The 26,103-nt window shown below is 37.4% G+C and overlaps 4 protein-coding genes and 1 long non-coding RNA gene across 8 annotated transcripts; 3 read left to right on the forward strand and 2 right to left on the reverse strand.

Moving 5' to 3' along the window:
- Window positions 1–72: 72 nt before the first annotated feature.
- Window positions 73–2,129, reverse strand: LOC306991257. The gene is made up of 3 exons (XR_013796064.1): window positions 2,077–2,129; window positions 1,631–1,995; window positions 73–816 (listed from the first exon to the last, which is right to left on the reverse strand). It is a non-coding gene; the product is annotated as an uncharacterized lncRNA (long non-coding RNA).
- On the forward strand, window positions 573–9,040 carry acot12 (acyl-CoA thioesterase 12; the record flags this gene model as incomplete). The annotated part of the gene is made up of 15 exons (XM_079598945.1): window positions 573–759; window positions 1,880–1,949; window positions 2,472–2,532; window positions 2,624–2,725; window positions 3,462–3,606; window positions 5,432–5,591; window positions 6,275–6,394; window positions 6,808–6,958; window positions 7,077–7,132; window positions 7,215–7,278; window positions 8,036–8,119; window positions 8,237–8,370; window positions 8,466–8,594; window positions 8,679–8,805; window positions 8,884–9,040. The coding sequence occupies 15 exons, from the start codon at window positions 573–575 to the stop codon at window positions 9,022–9,024; spliced, it is 1,731 nt and encodes a 576-aa protein (XP_079455071.1). The 3' UTR covers window positions 9,025–9,040.
- Window positions 9,021–15,104, reverse strand: zcchc9 (zinc finger, CCHC domain containing 9). Of its 2 annotated transcripts, XR_013796063.1 has the most exons (7): window positions 14,931–15,069; window positions 13,423–13,784; window positions 11,450–11,600; window positions 11,267–11,359; window positions 10,286–10,354; window positions 10,025–10,198; window positions 9,021–9,982 (listed from the first exon to the last, which is right to left on the reverse strand). XR_013796063.1 is itself a non-coding variant. In XM_079598948.1 (6 exons), the coding sequence occupies exons 2-6, from the start codon at window positions 13,774–13,776 to the stop codon at window positions 10,086–10,088; spliced, it is 780 nt and encodes a 259-aa protein (XP_079455074.1). In that variant the 5' UTR covers window positions 13,777–13,784; window positions 14,931–15,104; the 3' UTR covers window positions 9,905–10,085. The 2 variants fall into 2 exon arrangements, 1 of the variants encoding a protein (XP_079455074.1); XM_079598948.1 differs by having other exon boundaries at window positions 9,905–10,198; window positions 14,931–15,104.
- Window positions 15,017–18,925, forward strand: LOC306991255 (low choriolytic enzyme). Of its 2 annotated transcripts, XM_079598946.1 has the most exons (10): window positions 15,030–15,258; window positions 15,374–15,430; window positions 15,508–15,570; window positions 15,645–15,691; window positions 16,906–16,987; window positions 17,298–17,412; window positions 17,602–17,774; window positions 18,228–18,309; window positions 18,423–18,544; window positions 18,798–18,925. In XM_079598946.1, the coding sequence occupies exons 1-10, from the start codon at window positions 15,219–15,221 to the stop codon at window positions 18,827–18,829; spliced, it is 813 nt and encodes a 270-aa protein (XP_079455072.1). In that variant the 5' UTR covers window positions 15,030–15,218; the 3' UTR covers window positions 18,830–18,925. The 2 variants fall into 2 exon arrangements, with proteins under 2 accessions (XP_079455073.1, XP_079455072.1); XM_079598947.1 differs by lacking the exon at window positions 15,374–15,430 and having other exon boundaries at window positions 15,017–15,258.
- Window positions 18,926–20,040: 1,115 nt separating this feature from the next.
- On the forward strand, window positions 20,041–23,666 carry LOC306991500 (alpha-2B adrenergic receptor). Of its 2 annotated transcripts, none has more exons than XM_079599388.1 (3): window positions 20,041–20,308; window positions 20,414–20,567; window positions 20,744–23,666. In XM_079599388.1, the coding sequence occupies exon 3, from the start codon at window positions 20,908–20,910 to the stop codon at window positions 22,198–22,200; it is 1,293 nt and encodes a 430-aa protein (XP_079455514.1). In that variant the 5' UTR covers window positions 20,041–20,308; window positions 20,414–20,567; window positions 20,744–20,907; the 3' UTR covers window positions 22,201–23,666. The 2 variants fall into 2 exon arrangements, with proteins under 2 accessions (XP_079455514.1, XP_079455515.1); XM_079599389.1 differs by having other exon boundaries at window positions 20,049–20,308; window positions 20,461–20,567.
- The last annotated feature ends 2,437 nt before the right edge of the window (window positions 23,667–26,103 follow it).

The raw sequence follows: 26,103 nt of genomic DNA on the forward strand, positions 1-26,103 counted from the left end.
ATATAGTTTGTTCGCTCTTATCGTTAGTCATCTTCATGATGTGGACGGGCCATAACTCAATGGCCAAATTTTCAAAACGCTTTTTATTCCAGCTTATGAGTAAAAAAACATTGACAGGCAATAAAAAAATCCAAATATAAGACAAGCGTTGTAACATTTGACGTGACGTTATTGAACGTTATTATGCGTCGGTGTGCACACTAATATATTGTTATAGGTTTTGTTCTTGGTGTCTTTCTTGCTGTTTTTGTTGCAACAGAGCTCCTCAATTCTTCCATATTACATCAATCCACACTTTATGGCTCTCACATGTTAATAATACACACACATGGCGATTACATCACAATCCAAGTGTCATAAAATGAACTGCAGCACAGGTGGTTTGTGTGCAGAGACATGGTGTCCTGCAGCTTGTACTGTAGAAGCTCAGGTATTCAGCTCGATGCACATCACATGATCCCACAGAACATCCAAGTTGGCGAGAGTTGAGGTCACCTGGCGTCGGCCCTGATAAGAGCCCAGAAACAGACTGACCGGTCATTTCAACACTCCACGTCTCTGAGCAAGGCTTCATGGATCAGAACTGGTCAAGAAGAGTGTTAGACACGGACGGATCCCATGAGAAAGAACGGAGGAATGGGTCCGGCCTGGTTGAGGTGCAGATGTGCCAGTCCATCCTGCTCTGCCATGCCAACCACCAGGGAGAGCTGGGAGCAGGACAGCTGCTGAAGTGGATGGACACTACCGCCTGTCTGGCAGGTGAGTGGGGCTGTGGGAGATCACCAACCATGCAGAAGGTTGCTTGTTTGATTCCCTCTACACATATATTGAATGGTTATGCTCTTATTTATAGTGAATTTTCATCTCAACATTAACATTTGTGAGATTTATTCAGAATTAACAACTTCTCAGTTAAATTATCTAATGTTTTGTATTTGAATAATAATGATCTGTAGCCTATGTGTATTTTATTAATTCTTTTCGATTTGTATACAAATATTATTTTTTATTTTATTTTGAAGTAAAAAGTCAGACCATGCCCCTGTCAGAACTGTAATGTTGTTGTTGGTGTTTTAATTAATTTGATCATTTTTATAATTCAGTTTATATTTAATTTTTCAAGCATTTTCATGTAGACCAACTGAGTGGAACTGTATATTTTGTTGCTATTATGAAATATATAGTAAAATTCTGTAAGATTCTGATTTTTTTATATATTGTTATTATTATTTCATCATTTTAAATCATTAAAATATGTCTTGTTATTCTAAATAAATGTTATTAAATAATGAATATATTATAAATAAATAATTAAAATATTTTATATAATTATTAAATTATTCTAAATCAATTAAATATAACATATTATTTATTATCATTTTTCAATTATTTTACATTTTGAAATATTAAAATAAATTCACATTAATCTTAATTCAATCTTATTTACACACAAAATACAACAACGACAAGCTCGTGACTGACCTGACCTGCCAACAATGCAGTAAAATTTCCTATTTTCCAGTGCGTTATCAAGCCATTAGAGTGTGTTATCAAGCCATTAGAGTAGGTTGAGATAAGCGGTCAACTTTGGACCATATGAACAAGAAAGGTAACTAACAGCCATACACACCTTTCACCCTCAAATCTCGCATGGATCCATGTGTGTCCGCCACTGTGGGAAGGGGCTTGAGGAAGACGAGCATTAATGATTTATCACGTCCTCTTCATCTCCTTCCTGTTTCTGCTCCAGTTAGACACATGAAATATAAATACCGGTGACAAGCTACGTTGAACAATGTAGGCTAATAACGTGTACCCATCTTTGAGGTTTCATAGTGGTCCGTGTAATAAATCTTCTTTCTTCATGTCTTCTTTTAAGCTGAAAGACATGCAGGAATGGCGTGTGTAACGGCTTCCATGGATGATATTCAGTTTGAAGAGACCGTAAGGTACTGTAGTGTCCCTTATCATCACGTTTATCTATCCTTATTGGTCCTGAAACAACATCAATCAGATTTTAAAGATAGGATTAAGGCCTGTTCACATCAAGAACGATAACTATAATCATAACGATACCTATATAGCTTCCATCCATCGCAGCAGACGATATCGTGCTCTATTTGTCGTCTGCTGCTTTAAATGCTCGAGCTCTTAAAAGCAGGATGGATTCTGATTGGCTGTCAAAATTGTAATCGTTCATCAGCTGGAAAAAAAAATGTTCTGAAAGTGATTCAAACGATATATTTTCTATGTGTTATCATTATATTTGTGGTGTGTGTGAACTCTTTTGTATTTTGAACGATTTTTAGAACTATATCTTTATCGTTATCACCATAGTTATCGTGAACTGGCCTTTAAGGTCATATAGGACAAGGTTTAGTGTTAGTGAATTATCTCATAGTTAGCCTATGTGGTATATTAATCTCTTATCATATCATATCATATCATAATCATATCTCTCTGTATTTCAGGGTTGGGCAGGTTATCAATATAAAAGCCAGAGTTAACAGGGCTTTCAACACGAGTATGGAGGTAAAACAAGACGAAAAGCATTTACACAGTATTAATTATTAACAGAATATATAAAGCATCCCAGTGTCTGATCAGGCCAGTGTTGTATCAGGTGGGCATCTATGTAACAGTACAGGAGGTGCTCAGCGGGGTGACGAAGAGGGTTTGTGTGGCCTTCTCTACATTCGTCGCCAAACCGACAGGAACACACAAGGTGAGGGAACGGCTCTGCAAAGAATACACCCTAGAATTTAGGGGAAATTACCCTTTTAAACCCACTCAAATCTAAGTAGTCCACTACCGATCTAAAGTTTGGGGTCAGTAAGATTTGTTTTTAAATAAAATTATACTTTTACTCAGCAAGGACACATTAAATTGATCAAAAGTGAGAGTTAAGACAATAATATTACAAATCAGCATATTAGAATGATTTCTGAAGGATCATGTGACACTGAAGACTGGAGTAATGATGCTTCACATTTAAATACTTAATTAACTAAATAAAAAAAACTAATGATCAAACAGGACAAAAATGAATTACAGTTGTAAAATTACAGACTGAGAATTAAATCATAATTATAATATGGCTTAATAATATTCTTAAATATTTTAATTTAATATGAATATTGACCGTTTTTTGTATATTTTTATGAACACATTGTCATGTGCAACAGTGGCTGCAGACACTCATTTTAGTACATAGAATCTTGCTTTAAAATACCAAGCAAAACTCTTAATGTTGCATTTGATTTATTACTTTTTAATTTGACATTTCTTTTCAAACCCCAGCCAGAGAGCATGATCCCAAACAACTCAAGACCTGAACATTTGATTGGCTCCAAAATGAAAGTCATATTACATGTGCTGTGAAACATATTTTCTCTTATGCATTGACTTTTTGATATATTTAAAAACAAATTATTCCTAAATATTCTTTTGTGGTTCTTCAGGTGTCTCTGAGACCCTTGGACGTTCAGGGCTCCGTAGAGGGAATGCTGGAACATTCACTGGCTTCAGAGAGGCGACGGCTCCGTCTCTACAACGAAGAGTCCTTCAAAAACCTCATCAAGGACTATCACAATCTTCAAGACAAGGGTTAGTGCTTTACTTGAGCTTTGCCATTAAAGGGGTGGTAAAATGCCCTCTTCACAAGATGTAAATTAAATCTCTGATGTCCCCAGAGTGTGTGTGTGAAGTTTTAGCACAAAATACCCCACAGATATTTTTATATAGCATGTTAAAGTTGTCACTTTTTGAGGGTTTGCAAAAACGTGTCACTTTTTGAGGGTTTGCAAAAACGCACCGTTTTGTGCCTGGTCCTTTAAATGCAAATGAGCTGCTGCAGAGGGCGGGGTTTCAGATCAAGAGCTCATGTGTGTTAGCAGCTGCGATTACCTCACGCAGACACACTAAAATGACAGAAACTGTTCTGCCTTTTATGTTAAAACGGAGTCAGACAAATATGGAGAGACTCAAGAAGAAGTGACAACATGTAGAAACAACAGGACGTCTCTGAATGGTTAGTTGATGAATTTATGTTGCTGATGTGGAGTTAACTATCTTCAATTAGCATATTCTGTCATGATAATCTATAAATCGCTCGTATAGGAACTGTTGTGAGATGCACACAGAGTGACTTTCTATTGCATGTGAAAAGATGGATGCTAAAGTTTGAGCTGACTCACAAATGTGCTCGATTACAACAACTCTTCCTCTTCTCAACATGGACTGTTGGTGCCTTCACGTGCTATGGTAATTATGGTAAATACCAAAAGCCGACGTGGAAAATGCACATGAACACCCCCTCATGTGGTATTTTCCACTGGGCAACTCGTAGAATATTTTGATGCACGAGTTGCCGAGATGAGATAACCTTTGACCTTTTCAACATGGCGGAGAGCGACGCAAGCGTTGTGAATGGTAAGCATTGTACACAACTAAACGTTTTTTGCTACTGTTAGCGGATTGTTTTTGTAGCCTATACAATGTTGTGTCATTAACAATTGTAATATAATGCGTTAACACTCAGTGTCAGTTTTAAAAATAAAGTTATGTTTGGTGTTACCTACCCAGAGCAGATGCTAGCAAGCAAGCAATACCAGTTCACAAGTGGAAAATATCATAAAAGCACTTGAACACAACACACTGGTAAATACCAGTTCACAAGTGGAAAATATCATCTTTTCCACAGCACGTGAAGGCAGCATGTGTGTTCCCGGGGGCGGGGTTTATGTACATTTTAGGGTTGGTGATGTCACTAACCCGGGAGGAATGTCGTGTAGTCCCAGCCGTTTGTTGTAGTCCTTTTCTTTAAAAGCAAATATCTTCCTTTGCTTTGAACTTTGAGCGTTGTAATTTTGCAGATGTGGTTTATGCTCAAACAGCAACATTACACACTAACTAAAGTTAGAAAAGTGAAATCATACTCAACCACCCCTTTAAGTTAGTATACTTGAGTCTATTTATGAGGGTCTGAGATGATGTGTGGCGCAGTAGTGAAGCGTCATGGCTGGTAATGTTGTAATTAAGTAATTAAAGTAATTAGAGTAATTAATGACAGTTTTAATTTTTTGGGTGAACTATCCCTTTAAGCCTTGTCTGTGAAACCTGACTATAGCTTGCAGAGTGAGTGTAGCCTATGAGCAATTACGTCACAGTCACACCCTTAGCTTACTTCAGGCGATTGCACTACTAATAACTTCACTATGTGTCGTGGAAACAAACGTCATAGGTTGTGTGGTAATAAATTCTGAAAGGACAACCGGTGGAAAGAATCCCTTGAAAGAGTCAGCCAGAGGACAGACATGAGACTCCACTAGATCCACAACAACTTGGCAACGGGATCAAAAGTTCCAGTCATGAGTCAATGTGCACGTCAATCCAAAAAATGCATGCTAAACAGCATTTGTTGGCATTTCAGGACTGTACAGCAGGAAACACATCGCGCCCTTGGTGTCGACCGAGCACACGCGGGTCGAGAGCATCGAGCTGGTCCTGCCGCCACACGCTAATCACCATGGAAACACGTTTGGAGGACAGATCATGGCCTGGATGGAGAATGTGGCGACAGTAGCAGCCAGGTATGCTTGCGCGTTCATGCTGGATGTTATCATAGTGCAACAGTGACAGGTATCCGGTTCCGGAAGGATTCGTCACATCGATTTTTTTCATAGAGATGAAAAATGTCTTGTATTTGTACAATCTTCACAATGTAATTATGCATGAAGCATGACATCATCAAATCATAGCCAATAGAAAAATGTAAATATAAAATGAAAATAATTAGGTTACAAGTAAATGTTAAATCATAGCAACACCATAGAAACCACCCAGAACACCCAATATTAGAATGATTTCTGAAGGATCATGTGACTGAAGACTGGAGTAATGATGCTGAAAACTCAGGAATAAATTACATTTTACAATATATTCAAAATATAGTTATTTTAAATTGTAATAATATTTCACAATATTTCTGTTTTCACTGTATTTTTGATCAAATACATGCTGCCTAGGTGAGCATAAGATACGTTATCATTTGAAATGAAAAAAAAAACGTCATTATTATCACTTTTGACCATAAATAACGTATACAAATATTGAGGAGTGTAAGCCTGACTCTGACATCATTTGCAGTGCTTGATGGGAGTGTGCGGACTCTGCAGAGCGCGTTTGATTTTACATTGCTGGATCGCTCTTTGGGATTATTATGGGACTGAGACTGTGTGTTTTTCATCTTATATGTGTGTTTTTATTGTTCTAGTCGTTTGTGTGGCTACTATCCCTCTCTTGGAGCTGTGGACATGTTCCGCTTCCGAGGTCCGTCCAGTGTCGGCGACAGACTGGTGTTCCAAGCCATGGTCAATAATGCCTTTCAGACCAGGTACAGTAGCTACATAAACCTCACCTGACTGTTGATCCTGAACACAATGACCTTCATGCATTAAACTGTTAAAGGGACAGTTCACCCAGATCTTCATGTACTCACCCTCAAGTTGTTCCAAACCTGTATGAGTTTCTTTTCTCTGTTGAACACAAAAGAAGATATTTTGAAGAATGTTGGCCATCAAACAGTTGACGGTAGCCATTGACTTCATACAGGTTTGGAACAACTTGAGGGTGAGTAAATGAAGATCTGGGTGAACTATCCCTTTAAAAACAACATGCATTTGCAATATGACATATTTGGTCGTCGTATCACAACTTCTCACAATAATAGGGTCCATTTTGACTTTATTAAAAACAAATAATAAATGGAGGTATATTTTAAATTCATTGCTCTCCTGTTGCGGTCAGTGTGGAGGTGGGTGTGCGGGTGGAGGCGTATAACTGCGAGGAGTGGAATGAGGGGACGCCGAGACACATCAACAGCGCCTCCATGATTTATTACATCCCAGGACGTGATGGTGAGCAACAGACCTTTCCTGATGTCACCTACACAACTCTTGTGAGTCATCTACACATTCAACAACACGATAGCACACTTAATATTAATATACTAGTTTATATCAAATAGCTCTAACACTCACTAAAGGCACATAAATCATATCATTTATTTTTTTCAGGATGGAGAAAGACGATTTCTTGGTGCTATTGTCAGGAAGAGAATTCGCATGGCCAGGTACCTTTTGTACAGAATCTTTAAATTTTTTTTGGAAACATACCAAATTGTTTAGGAAACGTTCCAAATTTATTTTCCCCAGAAAACACATTCTGTACTCAAGAGACGAGGGACCAATTTCTGTGCCTTGGGACAGAAGCAATCAGGTAACTAACTAATTCAATAAAGAATCAGTTTAAAATAGTCATTGGATACATACAGAATCAAACATAATTATTATTATTTTATTATGTTGCGGTTTTGTAAATGATATTGCAGTGATACATTTTTAAAACACTGGTGTACTACAAGTTGATTTCAGCGACCAGTTTTGTGTAAAAATGTCACTTTTGGAAGTCTGATCCAATAAAAAAAAAAAAGTAAAGTATCTTGTATTGTCAATGCAAGAGTCCAGCACTCTGTAAAGTCTCCTCCAGCACATCCCAAAGACTCTTAATTAATTTAAGCTCTGGACTCAGAGGAGACGATTCATGTGTGAAAATGATTCTTCATGATCCTCACAAACATTCTTTCACAATCTGAGCCTGATGAATCTTGACATTGTCATCCTGGAATATGGCCATGAAGTGTCTCATATACATGGCTGTTTAAGAAATGAAAAGCTACACACTCCATCAATTAGGGTTAGAAGAACTTCTGCCAAACATATAACATGCTAGAAACATAACATAACACTGCAATAATCATCCAGACTCTTTGGCTGGACAGTTTATATAGAACATACTTTTTTTTAGTGGTCCCGAAGTAATCACTTATTCAAAAGAAGTACCTAGAAAGTATGTGATTTTAGATGCAGCCAATGGGTTCTTCTAGTTCTTCACATTGTATGAAGTAAAAAAGCTCCTTTAACACAGTTTACCGCATACCTTCTGTAACGTGGCGTAACATCTCTGCCCTCTGCAGGTGTATTTGGGCTATAACAACGTGGCAGCTCTCACAGTCTTAGCTGGAAAACGGGGATGGGAGGCCAGTAACATCAACGATAAGGTCATCACTATGTTTCTATGCTATATAAATGTAACAAATGATTATATTACATTATTATGTATTATGCACCTAAATATGCCTAGTAAGTACAGTGCTTAAATAAGTGTGTTTTTGCAGGTAGGGGTTTACGTGCACGAGGAAGCAGATATGTTGTGTTTAAGAGTTGAGATGGAAGTCAAAACGGCGGCTTTTCACGTGTTCTCGCAGCTCGCCGACCTGCGGTTACGGCCACAGTGGGACAAAAACTATCTGTAGGCGATATGTATCCCTCTATCTGTGTTAAAAGTTTTCTAAATCGCATATAAACTTGTTTCTCATCATCTGCATACGTCCGTGTTTCCTCCAGGAGCTGTGAAGAGGTGGAGAAAGCAGATGAGGAGGAAACCATTTATCACATTAAATGCGCCACAGTTAACGGAGGCAAAAGTCGGGATTTCGTGTTCCTGTTGTCTAAAAGGCAACCCTGCAAAATTGGGTATGATTCCACCGTTAACATGTTTCATTTTTTGGATGAACAAATCTTTAATGTGAAGCTCAAAATGTATTTTCGTTCTCACAGAGACCCATATGTCATAGCGCTCCGGTCCGTCACCGTGGCAACAGTTCCATCTGAGGAGAACTCCATTCGGAGCGAAGCTAAATGCGCAGGATTCCTCATTCACGAAATGGGCTTTTTAACCTGCAAGGTACCAACTATCTGAAGCGCAATAAAAACAATAAAACACTTTTCTGCTAAATTGTAACATTTCTGGCTGCTCTTCTAGGTGTCGTACTACAACCAGGTGACCTCTGGAGTGCTGCCCTATGTGGAGGGAAACCTAGCGGGCTGGTCCAAATCTATGGAGGAGACGGCAATGTCCTGCATTTCCTTCCTGGAGAGAGATGTGCTTAACACAGAGTTCTAAGACAATCTTTTTATTTTATTTTTTTATTTAAGGTTACAATAACGACTGCCAGGTTTAAAGGGATAGCTCACCCAAAAATGTAAATGATGTCATTAATTACTCGCCCTCATGTCATTCTAAACCCGTAAGAACACAGATGAAGATCTTTTTGATGAAGTCTGAGAGCTTTCTGTCTCTCCATTTACAGCTACGCAACTACCACTTTGACGCTTCAAAAAGTTCATAAAGATCGTAAAACGAATCCGTATGAATTGAGCGGTTAAGTCCCAATTTTCTGAAGAGACTCAATCGCTTTATATGATGAATAGATTTAATTTAGGCTTTTATTCATATCATATGAATGGCTGTCAATGAAGGGTCATTTTTGTGTTAATTAACCCTTTAACCAATTTGAAGAATTATCGATTACAGCATTGTATTGTTTTAAAGGCCCATTCACACCAAGAACGAATACTATAAAGAACATTTTAAAGATAACTATATTACTGTCCCCACCAACAGACAATAATGTTCAGTTTATCCTAAGTGTGTGATGCAGTGTTGCCGATTTAAATGCTCAAACACTTTAATGTCTGGTTTGGCTGTCAATGTTCTTGTTCATCAGCTAGGGAAAAAATGGTTCTAAAAGTGATTGCAATAATATAGTTCTTCTGTGTTATCGTTATATCTGTGGTGTGGTTGTGTGTGAAAATGTAAAGTTTAATGGGGGGAATGCATATTTATACAATTGTTCCTATAAATATAATATAATATCACAGAAAACACACTTAATATCCCACTTTTATAGAGTGTATTTGTACAAAAGTGTCTTGTAAATAAATGCTGCTTTTCATATTCAAATTCTCTCTTTGAGGCTTGAGCATTAAAACACAATCCAGAATTAAATCTTCAGATCAGGCATATGTAATGTCTATAAGTATCAGGCATCACAGGGCTCTTTTTACAGCAAGTAAACGGCCTCAAAACAGGAAGTCACTTTTGTGTGTAAAACATCCATGGCAAACAGCTCTTGGTGAAGACATTAGCGGTTAAATGGTCCATTTCTACCCAACAGCTGTGGATCAGAACACCACCACCTTGTCTTTTTTGGGTTGTGCTTTCTTCACAGGCACATGTACGTCCTCATGGTCAGCGCTGATTCTATTGGACAGCCGGCCGAGAGTGATGGAATTAGCTGCGAAAAAGAAGTTTAATGTATCGGTTTTCATATTGCCTTAAACAATAGAAATATTCCAGTGGATGTGGTCACACTGAGACTCACTTGAGCTCTGGTGTTCAGGACAATCTTTCTGAAAGTGTTCCACTGAGCCACAAACCCGACAGCAACCACCTACAGGAACAAAACACCACATACATATATGTTTAAAGATGATTCAGAGATATTATCATATTTATAAATATTTAATGCTTAACCCTGTAAGTCCTGACATATGAAATAAGTCTAATCTTCTGAAATGGAACAGTTTATTGAAGCTTTAGGCATAATAATAATGTTTGTATGGTTTTTTTTTTTGAGTTTCAAATTTGATACATCAGATTTCATGGCTCATATATGATATAGGAGGATATGCAGCTCAAACTCAAGGAGGAAATAAACACCTCAGTTTTAATCCAAGGCCCAAACTGAGCAAAAATATGCAATTTGGTGCAGATGTTGTTATTTTTATGGCCAAAAAGTAAGATGCTTGTAATTGAGAGTTTTATAGCGGGATAAATACTTGCATTAAATGCATATAAAAATATCAGTTGTCACTCTATATCTCCCTATAATATGTCTTAGTAAGATGATATTTAAATGCTTCGATTTATTATCAAAGCTCTGTAGTTTTATTGTGGAGAAAAACATATAATGCAATGCAATGCAATGATTGACAGATGAACAAATAAACGTTCATCAAAAGCCTGACATTTGATACTCACATTTTAACATGTTATATAATAAAAAATAATAATAATAATAAAGTAAACCTAAGTTGCTACAGCCCAGTAAGTGTTCATCTTGAAATATTACTAAAGTATACAAGTTATTCTTACATTTTTATATACAAAAAAAGATACAAATCAGTTACAAAAAGGTGGACTTTTTTACAATTATACTTAAAGGCATTTTACTTGCTAAAAAAAGTATAAACTATCAATCAGAAGACAAAAGATTGTGTACAACAGTTTCAGTAAACTTCTAAATATGCTTATCAAAAATGATAAATTAGACTTTATAGGGTTAAACGGGTAAATCACTGACCTGCAGCATACAGTCCTTTTGGGTTGTCAGGACAGGCTTTGGACAGATGACCACTCTGACCACAGATAAAACATTTGGCGTATGGGTAATTACCTAGAAAATAGCAACATTCATTATGATAAATCATAGCAGGTTTGATAGTTTCATACATTTTAGGTACACAACGTCTCATTCAACTCGTACCCATAGCAGGATCCACTTTAGCGCGACATCTCTGGATCTCATGTTCAGTGGAACCACAGCGATAACAAATACCGCGGCCCATCTCTTCATCGTTATCTGCTTCTGGGCAGTCGGCGAGCCCGTGACCAGGCTTCCTGCAGTTAAAGCAAATCTACAACCACAAATGTGAGAGTATATGTATAAAAGCTTGTTTCTACCACAGAATAAAAAGGTATTTACCACATTTTATCTTGCAACTAAGAATTCTGAGAAAAGTCAGAATTGTGAGCTGTAAACTCATAATTCCAAGAAGAAGAAAAGACAAAACTGCGAGGTGTAAATTACAAGTTTCTGCCACGAAAAAAGAAAGAAAAGTAAATGCGACTTTTTAATCACAATTTTGAAAAAAAGTCTGAATTGTGTGATGTACTACAGAGCCCCACACATGATAAGCAGGACAAAAAAGCACCAAACGAGTTACGAATTCGTCAGCACGTTCTACTACTTTGTTTCCTCATTTTAAGTAGATTGTGCGTACGACATCATTCATTCATCATTAGTGTTTTACTAAATCGTGGCCACGTAGTAATAATAATTCATTCCGACACCATTTTCAACTAAAAACTTTTTATGCGTTTTGGCACGACAACAGCGTTTTGGGGGCCTGAAAAGCAAACTTTTAAAAAAAAAGGGTTTCAAAGTGCACGTTTTTTGAAAGCGATACCATTATCGTCTCCATGTAGACTACAAACTTGCGAAGATGGTGATGTCATGCACAGGTGTAGAACGTGTTCAGTTCAGTCTAAAGGCGCATAGTGTTTTTTTTTACAAAAGTGACATCGCCATCTACTGGCCTGGCAGCAGAATAAAGCATTGAGAACGGGGAACGGGGATCGTTTTGACAATGTTGTCATCTGTACACAAACGCATTTTTGTGCATCGTTGTCAAGTAAACATACCCTTAGTTAACCCTTAAATGCATGAATGTTTCGCCAAACATTATAACATATCCAGGTCTTTAGCGACCCGGATCTCTATCTAACATGGATGGATCTCTACCTGTCACAATGATATAAAACTCTCATTAGAGTAACAATTACAGAAGAATAAAATTATGAATATTTTGTTATCCTTTTGATGCTTGAAGGGTTAAATTTGAGCAGATGTTTAATACCGTCATCACTGTCATCCTCAGAGATCATTTCCCAGTGCTCAATATACCCTCAACTATCTTTTTTAACATCTTCAAAATCAATATTCTGACAGCTTCTTCACCAGACCCGCCATCAAGCGACAGTGACACGATTACTTGATGCCGTTCACTACTTGCTCTGCAGTAAATTGCTGAGCCATTTCAAGTTTTGCTGATGATACTTCCTATTCTTTTGTTTTCTACCTGTAGTAACTATGAGTGAAACGTCACTTCGTCATTGTGTATCAGACATTGCCACCTCGCAGAATAAAGGTGAATTGCACTTATTCACTCATCAAAGATTAATTTATTGTTGTGCAGAAAAAAATATACTTGCACTGTTACACACCTCGGGTCATTAGCGAGCCAATACATTTTCTTTTTTACAAAAAATTTATGGGAAAACAGGCATTATTTTATTTTATTGTAATATTTTTTTATAATGAATTGATTGAGGAATACTAAGAAGGATGTCTAACTTAAAAAAAAAAATGAGGAGGAGGGTATACGTCCGGACTCCCGGGTCACTAAAGGGCTGTGGTATGCGTTTAAGGGTTAAATCAAAACGTGGGAATGAATTAGTACAACGTGGCCACGATTTACTAAAACGAGAGAGCAAATTCTTAATTTGAGGCCACGATATATATATATATATATTAGTACGCATGTTATGTGCAGGGCTCCGTAGATATATGTTTTTTTTTTTTTATTCCTTGGCGGAAGCTTCCATACATGAGTCTTTAGTCTTTATATGAAATAAATCACAGATCTACAGTCATGTTACATGCATTTAAATCCTCACCATATTATTCTTTTTGACGCTTTGCCTCTTTATCCGCCTGTGCTCTCGTCGTCCGTCTTTCTTCAGCGCAGTTGCCACGTCTTCTCTCAGGTCTCGGTCTGCCGGAGACTTTTTCTGCAGGTCCTGACCGGTCTGCTTTAAATACTCCATAAACCCATTCACGTCATCAATGTCATGCTCTACGTTCTTCCTTTTCGGGTTGGGTTTCGTTCCGCCTGCTCCTCGCTGGATGTGTCGACCACCGCCGCTCGTTCCTGATTCTCCAGCATTCCTATTCACTTTCAGCTGCTTCCATGGTGTGGCATCGGCTGCTTTGTTTTTATGGACGTTGTTTGCTCTGGCCCACCTCGTCATTTTCAGTTCTGTTAGAATGAGAGAATATGTTCATGATTAGACATTAAAACCCTCATGTTTTGTTCTGGAAGATTTAGCCCTGAGATTTTCTTTTACCCAAAAAAGCTAGTTAATGTTATTGAATTGGAATAAAACTTACCGATTTTGCTCACACAGGGTATAACAACTTCCCAAAGAATTTGAAATTTTTTGTGTTTTTGGTTGTTCTCTTGTTATGCCACATTATCGCCAAATTAAACGGATAGTTCACCCAAAAGTGAAAATTGTGTCATCATTACATTTACTCACCCCCAAGTTGTTCCAAACCTGCATGAGTTCCCATTGACTTCCATAGTAGGAAAAAAAAACTTTTTGTGTTCAGCAAAAGAAAGAAATTCATACAGGTTTGGAACAACTTAAGGATGAGTAATAAATAAATAAAAACTATCCCTTTAATAAACTTGAATGAACTTTTTCACTCAAAAACTGAGGTGCATAAGCTCAGACCAATTGTGTCTCTATGTCAATCAATTCCAAAAAAGAAATACAAAACCTATGCTAAAAAAAATATCGTTTTTGCAAAACCAGACAAGATATCATATAATATTTACAAAAATATATGGTACATTAGTATAAATTTATACAATAATAGTTTCTGACAAAATACCAGTCACTTCACTAACAAAGTCTTCAAAATGCACCCTGGGGACTATAGAAATGCAGTGGCAATATCATTTTGTTTACCATGAAGGTGCTTTAAAAATCCAATGTGAAAAATTTAAATATTCAGTACGATGGTATACAACAAGCTCCCAGTCATAACATAAAAATGATAACACAACGATAATTAGGCTAACGTTACATCTTAAAACAGAAACGAATCTATTATGATTTACAGTAACAATAACGGCAATTCAAATGGTACTTTGTCAGAAACTATTGTCACCGTGGTTACATTTTATAAGGGATGTTTCAGATGCCTCACAGAATAGAGAGAATATCATTTATAATCACAAGCATGAAGCAAGGAACTTATTACTGTAAAATAACCCTGTTGTTTTACAATAGAAGAGCATATTCCGGCAGCTAAATCATTATAAAACATTCCTACTTGGCGTAAATATATATCTTGTAATAAACAGAATAAAATTAATAACTTAATTGTAAACGCTCACCGCACAAGAAGACTTTCAGATATCAGCTGTCAGCAACAAAACACCGCTCACGTGTTATTATTACTGCGTCCCACTAATAAAAGTGTCCGGAATGCAACTACAACCTGAGCGTTATTGGTTCCACTAGTCATTGTGAACCGGCGCCACTGAAGTTCATTGAATTAATTGTCAATCATGAGCCTCAGGTGGCTGACTACTTTGCAAGTCCAGGACGTATTTGAAAGGACACGTTTGTCTGGTCGTTTCATACGACATTTCCCTCTATCCGAAAGTTAGTAGCTGTTAGAAATGCTGTGGTCCCTTTTACTGGTGTCATGGGTTTGTGAAGGTACGTTATTTTTCCACAAATCTTTCACGAGGTCTTACATAATTAATTGTATATCTAGTTTATTTTCATGGTTATAGCATGTAGGTTGATATAAAGCTGGTTTTGTGTTTAAAAGTGCATGGAGTTCCTGTAAATACACTGAAGGGTCACACTGATTTGCAGTTTGATGATGGTAAAACTATATATATTTTTAAATATAAATAAATGTAAAAATATAACAATTTATGACGTAATATATTTTATCTACAGGTAATATTAACTCGTTGAAGAGTGGACCACCTCCTCTGAAAAGACCAAGTGAAACCGTGCTGGGTAAGACAACACAGTATAACGGTTAACCCATAAGAAACTTTAGTCCTGACATGACCTGTCCATGTCTTTAACAGATTTTGAGGGAGACTTCGCTGTACAGGAGGGGGATGTCATACTACCTGTAAGCCCAAACTATACTTTCATATTCATAATGTTGTTCATATAGCCTACAGGAGACTAGGACTAGTAGTCATTTGAGTCAAGACACATGCATGCAAAAAAAACAACAAGTTTTACTTGTATAGTAAATTTTGGGCTGTTTTGCCTCTTAACATGCCATCTTTCAAGCTAGTGGAAAGAAAACATCCCTATTTCATCCCCATTCCAAACCCGTAATGTTTTCGTTCATCTTCGGAACAGAAGTGAAGATCTTTTTCATTCAGCGATCAAGTCTCTTAAGAAAATTGACTAAACTGCTCAATTCATATGAATTAGTTTTATGATCTCTTTATGAACTTTTCGAAGCGTCAAAGTGTCCGCTGCGTAGCTGTCAATGGAGGGACAGAAAGCTCTCAGATTTCATCAAAGAGATCTTCATTTGTGTTCCGAAGATACAAGAAAGTTTTACATGTTTAAAACGACATGAGGGAGAGTACATTTTCTACGTGACAGAATTTACATTTTTGGGTGAACTATCTCTTTAAGTGATTTTTGCATCTGTAGTTTGTATCTTTTACAGCAGGAGTGGGGAACGTTGGTCCTGGAGGGCCACTGTCCTGCAGAGTTTAGTTCAAACACACCTGAACCAGCTAATCAATGTCTTTAGGATCACTAAGGCTACAGATGAGAGTTTTTATCAGGGTTGGAGCTAAACTCTGCAGGACAGTGGCTCTCGGGACCCATGTTCCCTGTTTTAAAGACTGTTTTCTCGATTGTTTTTTTTCTTATGCGCTGAGCACGAAATCTCCACTTCTTCAGCAAGTAGGCTACATGGACCAAACTTCTTTTATTCCTATCTATATTTGGATTATTTTTAGATAACATTTTAATTCCTAAAATATGGTAAAAAAAAATTAAGGCTGTTGACCGTATTTTCTTTATGGAGCAATTAAAAAGAGACCTAACTAACTTTAACAAAAAATTTTTTTTTTAATTTTGAACCTGGCTCCTGTTCTGAAAATGCATGTAAATGTAGTGCTTGTTTCTTATTTAACATTTCAGAAAACTTGCAATGCAAAACCAATTGGCTTAATGTACTGTGATAAATTAACAGAGTAAGTTTGCTGATATTAGTCATCTGTTGTGTCTTGCCTTAAACACAAGTGACAACTTGACCTGATGTTTACGTAAAACAGCCTTGTCCTGAGAGAACACCGTTCACACTCTTTTCTTTAGAGGGACAGGAATGCAGTGAAGCAACTGTGGGAGGAGGTGGATGGATATATGTCAGTGCCTTATGAAATTGATTCTGTTCTCGGTGAGTTTTCTTGACCTGACATCCCAGAGATTTTGATATTGCTTGACACTGAAAAAGCCTTTGACCGTGTGGAGTGGGACTACTGTACCTCTTCTGCACAGATTTGGATTTGGCCCTAATTTTATATTGTGGGTTAAAACCTTAAAAGGTTAACTTTTTATTATGTTCTTATAAAAATGTTAATGTTAGGAAATTTGCTAGAAAAAAAGAAGCTTTTTTGCTGAGCTTATGTTGTTTGAATATGTCTACACCATCTGATATAAGCAGACAGGAATAATGTTTGTTTTCTGTGCATGTTTGTGGCCTTCAGAGCACAGGACTGAAAATATTCTTAAAGCCTTAAAAATGATCTCTGAGAAGACCTGCATCGGCTTCCATCCACATACTAATGAAACCGACTACCTGCACTTTGAGTTCAGCAATGGGTGAGTCACAGATTTTTTTTTTTTGTAAAAAAAAAAAAAAAACTTATTTAAAGGGACTTTTACTCCTTGTCTTTGTCAGGACTCTTTCCTGTATATTTCATTCTAGTGTATAAAATGTTTTTTTCTATCTAGTGCCGACACTGAACATTTTAATATTGTGCAAATAAAGTAATTTGCTGTCTCCTAAAGGTGTGCGTCTTACGTCGGCTGTGTGGGGGGTGAGCAGCCTATTCTGGTTGGGCCGCTCTGTTCGGTCGGGAACATCTGCCACGAGATCCTTCATTCACTCGGCTTACACCACGAGCATTCCCGCCAAGACCGCGATGAATACATCACTATAGTTTATGAGAACATTGCCTCTGGTATGCATACTATCAGATTCATTCAGCTTTTCTGTGCTATCCAAACAAATCCTGAAAGATTGCTGATGGAATTCCTCTCAGAATTTGGAATCCTAAAGGGCTCAAAGTAGCAAGTAGAATCCTCTAAAATAATATTCTACTAGATCAACTGAAATTCAAATGGGGAATTTCAGGTTACCAGTATAGCCTTTTTGATTTTACTATTGTTCCTCTTTATCCCAGTGGGATTGGTTCTAAATTAGACTAATTCCATGAGCAATCATTTTAGGGTCCACCCCATTTTATTTATATAATTCAATAACTGATTTTAGTTTTGTATTCATAAATTTATATTTTAGTTCTGTAATATTTAGTTGTGTGTATGGTTAGGGCTATATATGAGGGCAGACAGTAAAGGTGGTAGAGTATTTAATGCATCAGTTATTGGTTGTACTCTCTGCTTGTGTCTTACAGGGAAGGAGGACAATTTTATGGAGAAGGCAGGGAACACCCTCGGTCTGGACTATGACCTGGAATCAATCTTGCATTATGGAGAGTAGGTGTTCCAGTCGAAGCGTAACCCTAAAATGGTTTGAATGGTTTGAGTGCATAACGTCATCTATGATGTGCGTTTGCCTGGCAAAACACTTCATTAATTTTGTTTTGCAGCAATTATTTCTCTCGCAATGGCAAACCTACGATTCGGCCCAAAGAGAACGGGGTAAAGATCGGCCAGAGGACTCACTTGAGTTATCTGGATGTGCAAAGGCTCCGGAAGCTGTACCAATGTGGTACGTCTTAGTTTGTGCTTTTTACCATATGAGAAATGTGCATTATGGATAATAATGCAGGATATGCATTATGGATGAGGGATGTGATGTTATTGACCTGTCACTCACTGACCTGGTGAGGAGAGGAAGTGAACTGGATTGATGACAGTAGCTCTAAAAGTGTGATGGGGTTATTTTGTCCTTGCCATTGTACTAGGGTTTTGACTTTGAGATGAGCTGCTCTTCTTGAATTAATTGGCTTTCTCCATTTCAGGCAAGAGACAAAAGTACCAAGCGGCACCATGATGCATCCAACTGCTCTGTTTGACTGTCTTGAATGATTCTTTATTGATCACAGAGGAATTCTGAATCTAACAGTGCAAATAAATGTTTTGAAAATCAAAATATGGCTTGTGAATTTGTCAATTATATTGCTATTGGTTCTATTTCCTAACATTTCTAAGGTTTGTCCAGTAGGTGGCAGTCACTGTTTAATTTTTTTTCTTTTCATTTTTAGCAGGAGAATTGTGAATGTTGCAAAAAGTATACTCGTACTACTTTTTGGGAACATTAGACCATGTCTTTAACTCATTCACGTCACACAACACAATAAAAACGTTACACATAAAATTACTTTCACCAGCATATTAATCACAATCCCATTTCATACCTGGAGAGATGAATGTTGCAGGTATCGTCATCGTGTTTTTGTTGGTACATCACCTGTAATGATTCTAGTAAATTGTATTCTTTCTAACTTTAAGGCCTTGCAAATACCTGAAAGGTTGCAAGTTTTCATTCATGTTCCAGAGAGAATTGATTCTCCATTATGGTGACATTAAATCCAAATCTTTTTTTATTTAATTTGCATAAAGTAAACTTAAGCATGAGCAGGGGGGATAAAGTTGCAGAAGTGCCTGGCAAAAGCCACAAATTAGCTTACTCTTTAATTCACACAGAGCGTGTTTAAGTCTTTACATTTTTACTTGCTTCCCCCCCAACATTGTTTCTTTTTTTAAAAATTTGATTTTATTGAATATGTATCCAATAACAAGCAGATATAAAGATTTGAACTTCTACATGAATTAAATTGTATCAAGTATATGTAAAGCTTCACATATATACAAATAAATGAATAAAAAATTATTTAAAAAAAAATAAAGACATACAAAGAGGAAACATTATGTATCAATGGTATTAAAAATATCATGATATTTCAAGAATCTGTCACTTATCTTGTTTTTAATCAACCTTAGAGAATTTCGATTAAGAAATGCAGAAAAGTAGGCTGCGATTTAGAGAATTTTTGCTTGTGAATAAAAATGTTTCCAAAAAAAATAAAAAAAAATAATGTAATTAATTGAAGTACTAGCTTTATCTTCTTTATAGTAACAAATTATATCCTTTAATTGAAAGGATTTGGAAGAATCAAGGAAGCTGTACCTTAGTTCGGAGGAGTAATTCTCTGACGTGACGTCACGACGAGGTTATCTTCCTGACGTCATGGCGGGGGACACAGAGAGGCGCGCGCTCAGTTAGAAGTCAGTTCATTCCAGTGACCGATGCGCAAAGTTCTATTAACCTTCAAGGAAACTAAATTGATAAATGAATGGGTCTATTTTAAAATATTGAGTAATTATTTAAAGTCTTAAAGACAGGAGCTTTTCTACGTGGATTTTTTCTTCTTCTCTCTGACATGGAAATGGTTGTGCTAAGATCGTTTGTCTTAATGTTTGGTATTTGAAGAACTAGTTTTGGCTTGGCTGGTGCGCGTGTTTGGAGATGGTGAGCCTTTTCACGCATCGAGAGACTTTCAGAGCTATTCGAACAAACATAACCCCACTACCATGTTTGAATCCGTTTTTTTATTTCTATATTTTGCAAATTCAGTTCTAGTTTTTACTGCCTGAAAAATGTGTGTTGTGTTGACGCGCTAGTGTCCGCGCGCATCTCCAAGCGCCTCAGACTGGAATGAGATCGGCACACGAGACTTGTCTAGTTTGGATGACTTGCCGTGTCTAAAAGCTGTTTGGCTTATGCTGTGGTAAGTTCATGCTAGTTTTTGTTATTTTTATTACTAATAATGACAGGTTTTTGTAGTTTTGCTGTACTTTAATTATTTTTGCCTCTGTGAAAAGAGTAATTTTGCAGATTTTTGACTGCACGACCCCCTTTTGGTGTAAAATGCAGTATTTTGATTAGTTTTTCTTTTCTCTTGAGATCTGCCAAAGGAAGTACCTGGAGGATGTCATTCTCTGCTATAAAGACACATTTCACTTTCAACAGTTTTCTAAAACAAAGAATGTTCTTGGAAGGGTTACGCTAGAATACAAGTCTACGTCAAAGACTACTTTGCACTTCTCTGTCTAGCCTGGAACTTAAATATGACATCTCCAAGTAGCTCATCAACTACTGGTAATATGGGAGGAGGAGAGAATAGCAGTGCATGCAATTCTTGTTATTCCCCTGAAGCCACAGCCGCATTTGCCACCGCAATGACGCTCATCATGCTCTTCACCATCTTTGGGAACATCCTAGTGATCATCGCTGTCCTGACGTGCCGCTCTTTGCGCGGACCTCAGAATCTGTTCCTGGTGTCCCTGGCCGCGGCAGACATCCTGGTGGCCACCTTGATTATCCCGTTCACCCTGGCCAATGAGCTAATGGGCTTCTGGTACTTTGAATCGTTTTGGTGCGAGATCATCTTGGCGCTGGATGTGCTCTTCTGCACGTCTTCCATCATGCACCTGTGCGCCATCAGCCTGGACCGCTACCTGTCCATCTCCCGGCCGGTGCAGTACGCCACCCAGCGCACCCCTCGCAAGATCAAGGGCGCCATCGTGGTGGTGTGGCTCATTTCCGCCGTCATCTCTTTCCCCCCACTGGTCTCCATGAATAAGACCCAGGAGCAGAAGGACGGGGGCGGCCCACAGTGCAAACTCAACGGTGATAAATGGTACATCCTGTACTCCTCCATCGGGTCATTCTTTGCCCCGTGCCTCATCATGATCCTGGTGTACGTTCGCATCTATCAGATTGCCAAGAAGCACACTCGATATCCTCCAGGAGAGCCAAGAAAAGACATCCCGCCGGGAGTGGCGGTGCAGAGCAGCAAAGACCAGGGAGGTGTTGACCAGGCTGAAGCCGTAAACCAACCTCAGCCTCCAGTAAAATTTGGAAAGCAGATGAAACGCTCAAAGAGGTGCAAGGACAACAAGGAGGACAGCTCAAGCTCTGGCTCGGACGTTGAGGTAGTAAGGGGACATAATGCCAACGGGACGACCTCGGAGCCCGGCCACCAGACTTCCTCACCAACCCAAACCTACCAGAATGTCATCGCTACGTCTAAGGGCAGCCAGCTGGCCTCTTCCCACGTGAAGCCAGAGGGAACTCCGAACACCAAGAGGAAAGCCATGATCATCCGCGAGAAGCGTTTCACCTTCGTCCTTGCGGTCGTCATTGGGGTTTTTGTCGTCTGCTGGTTCCCCTTCTTCTTCACCTACATCTTACAGGCCATTTGTAAAGCTTGTATACCGGAAGCACTTTTTAAGTTCTTTTTCTGGGTGGGCTACTGCAACAGCGCCCTGAACCCGCTCATCTACACCATCTTTAACAGGGACTTCCGTAAAGCCTTCAAAAAGATTCTGTTTAAAAAGTGTAAGGGCTGTTGTTTCTGAAAGCGAAAAGCAGTTTTATACAGTAAAGTGGTGAAGAGACAAACTGTTCGGGTCATATTTCACCCCAACTGTTTCACCGATAGATCTCCAGCAATGTGACACACAAATAATGGAAATTTAAAGTTGTTTCCGGGCCAAATTCTGTTTTCTGAAAGTTTTCCTTTGAGTAATTATAGTAATTAAATTTATTTCCTCTTTTTTTTTCCAACAAAACAACGAATAATTGTTAAAATACAGTATTACAGTATGTGCAATTTCCTTTTATTATACTAAACTTTGTATTTTTTTATACTATGCTTTATATCTGTATTTTTCTATTTAAATATAAGAAGCTGTGAGAATGAAATTGTGCTTTCTGACATTTCATAGAATTATCACAGATCTAGTTTCTGCTAAAATAATTTGACAATTTTCTCTCTCTTGTTTTCTTGTCAAATAAACTAACCAATCAGAAATCCTTTTTGTGTGTAAATCAATTTGCATATTCATGATTACCTTGAGTCTTTATAAATGTCTTTGGAAAGTGAGCATATATGGAATGTTAATTATTTATGTAATTTAGTTGTCAATGCTATAAAGCAAAAATGCAGGACCATTATGAATGATTAAGCAAAATAGAACTTGTTTCTCTTGATTTTGGGGTGAAATATGACTTGTATATCCGCATCGGCACGCATTCCATTCATTTTTGCATTCTATCAGCTGAGGTGCCGCATCAAACATGAGGAACTCACACGATTGTGACGGTTTCTCTTTCTGGAAACTCGCTGGCCTCCAGGGTGTTGGTTGTGACCTTTCCAGTGTACGTTCAAAGACAATCTGGCTCTTTCTTGGAGACACCTCTGGCTCCGCTGCATTTCAGAGAGCTTCACCTCACTGGGAAAGTGCCAGAGCTCTTAAAACCCAAGAGATGCTTCATTTTCTGGAGTGAGAGGAAAATAAAGCAAATGCAGAGCAAGATGTATGGCTTTATCTCTTTAACATCTGTAACAATCTGAACATCCGCTGTTTTCATGCTTCTGTTTTAAGCATGGTCTTGACTTGTATTATGTTTTTGGTTGCAGATTTTAAGTAACGAATGACATGGATTTCCTGGAAAAGTCTCTATCATTGCTTAATTTGATGGATTCTGATTGAAAGTAATGGATGTAGTCCGATGCTCGGGGCTATCAGAACCTCTCCCAGTGTGTTTTGTGTGTAAAGAAGACATGGACAATTATGTAAATGATTTGTGCACTGATTAATGCCTCATAAGACTTTTATTATTTTTGTGCTGTGATTAGAAGGCTTTTGCGTTTTCATTTAGCTTCTAAATGATATCAGTGAGTGTGAGTGCATGAGAAGCAGAGCTTGGCATGTACCAGCATTTATTTGACAATAAAACTGCTTCTCCAAATTTTGGTTTTATTAAGCGTCCTGCTGAAATGAGCTGTTCTTGTATATTTGTGAAAATAAATGTACATTTGAGTCGTCTTCATATTTTACGGAGTAATTTTTGCCGACATGGTGTTCAAGTTGCTAATGTATCTTTGCAGATTGTTTTAAAAAATGCATGACAGCTGTGTGGGAGGTTTCGCTGGCTGTCTATTGTGTGGCTGGATTGGAATATGACAGCCAGTGATGTTAGGCGTGAATCTAAGTTTTGTCTTTGATTTACATTTTTATTGTCTATTCAATTTCTTGGAACCAGCATATGTCATAATCCAGAGTGCCTCTATCACACATACAGTTTATATTTGGCTGTGATTTAACATTGCTCATAAACTGGGTGAATTATTATTTTATTTTATTTTTTACTTGTTGATAGACATGGGACTATCAATTTTAACATATATTTTATATATAATTACGTTTTAATATAATTTTAAATCACAAACGTGTGTGTGTATATATATATATATATATATATATATATATATATGGATACTATAATGGAACTTATTGAGAGTGTGAATATACAGAATGAGAGTGTGAACATGGAATGGAACTCTGAATATATGGCATGAAACTGAATATATAGAATGACATTTGAATATGGAATGAGAGTGTGAATATATGGAATGAAACTGAATATATGGAATTATATTGAATTTATGGAATTATATTTGAATATATGAAATGAGACTGTGAATATATGGAATGATATTTGAATATATGGAATGAGAGTGTGAATATATGGAATGAGAGTGTGAATACATGGAATGGAACTCTGAATATACACTCTAAAAAATGCTGGGTTATTTTAACCCAATTTTGGGTCAAATATGGACAAACCCAGCCATTGGGTTAAAATTTTTAATTGCATTTTTGATCCAACGTTTGGATTTGTCCATATTTGACCCAAAATTGCAGCATTTTTTAGAGTGTATGGCATGAAACTGAATATATAGAATGACATTTGAATATGGAATGAGAGTGTGAATATATGGAATGAAACTGAATATGGAATTATATTGAATTTATGGAATTATATTTGAATATATGAAATGAGAGTGTGAATGGAATGATATTTGAATATATGGAATGAGAGTGTGAATATGTGGAATTGAATTCTGAATATATGGAATGAGAGTGTGAATATGTGGAATGGAATTCTGAATATATGGAATGATATTTGAAAATATGGAATGAGAGTGTGAATATGTGGAATGGAATTCTGAATATATGGAATTAAACTCTGAATATGAAACTTGAATACTCTTGAATAATCTTTTATACATTGTCGTGTTTCTTTAGAAATAAATAATGGACAAATGGAGTCTTTAAATGCCTCAGATGTAAAGTTATTCGCTGTCAAAGTTACGCCAAAATGAATGGGAGTCAATGGAATGCAAACAGCAGGTTATGGCTATATAGCCAATGGCGGCCCCCGGGGAAGCTTCGGTTTCCGGCGGATGGATAACCCCCTTGGTTTTAACATTAAAGGTAGAACAGTCTCTGTCATTTTAGTGTGACTGCCTGAGGTAATCGCAGCTGCTAACACACACGAGACATTTGCATTTAAAGGGCCAGGCACAAAACGGTGCGATTTTTGCAAACCCTCAAAAAGTGACAACTTTAACATGCTATATAAAAATATCTGTGGGGTATTTTGTGCTAAAACTTCACACACACACTCTGGGGACATCAGAGATTTATTTTACATCTTGTGAAAAGGGCATTTTACCACCCCTTTAAAACACACTAGACATGCAAATAATGTGCATTTTAGGCACTTTTTGTGTGAAATCATATTTATTTTGTCCATCAAAAGTGTGCTTTCACTTTTAATTGAGCGTGTCTGAAATGGCCGTAATTCACAAGGTTGCCTATATTTGCACGTGTGATGCTGATGTTGCGTGATGTTAATCGGCATATGTCAGACTGACTGGCCGGTCGCCTAATCTCTAAATGATTAGCATTAAAAGTATAATGTTCAGATTGGCTATGCGACAAATTATTATAATGCTATTTCATAACAATTCTCATAATAATATTATTATTATTATTTTTTTTTTTTTTCTTCAACTTGCTGCGTGGCCCCCACTTTGAAAACCCCGGATATAGTGAACATATTTAGCAAAATACTCCTCTCTATAGATAATTTTTCTAGTAACATGCTACATATGGTCATTAAATGGCTTTGCTGAGGTAAATGTAACGTTATGTGACATATTGTTCTCCAGCTGTGAAAAGTGAGCGTGTGAAAAGTGTCAATTGAGTCACACGCTGAATGCGTGAGAGTTGGTAGCCCTTCCTGAATTCTGGGTAAGATAACCATCTTGTGAAACTTATAAACAAGATACCACACTGATCAGAAAAGGGGAAAACAAATAGCATGCTAGTCCTGTCGTGAACACACACAGCAGCTTGTTTTAGTTGATTTGACCTAATAAAGGCATTGTGATCTCTTAGACTTTTTTT

The sequence above is a fragment of the Phoxinus phoxinus genome (assembly GCF_949152265.1).
Source record: "Phoxinus phoxinus genome assembly, chromosome: 23".
NCBI classification, from domain to species: Eukaryota; Metazoa; Chordata; class Actinopteri; order Cypriniformes; family Leuciscidae; genus Phoxinus; species Phoxinus phoxinus.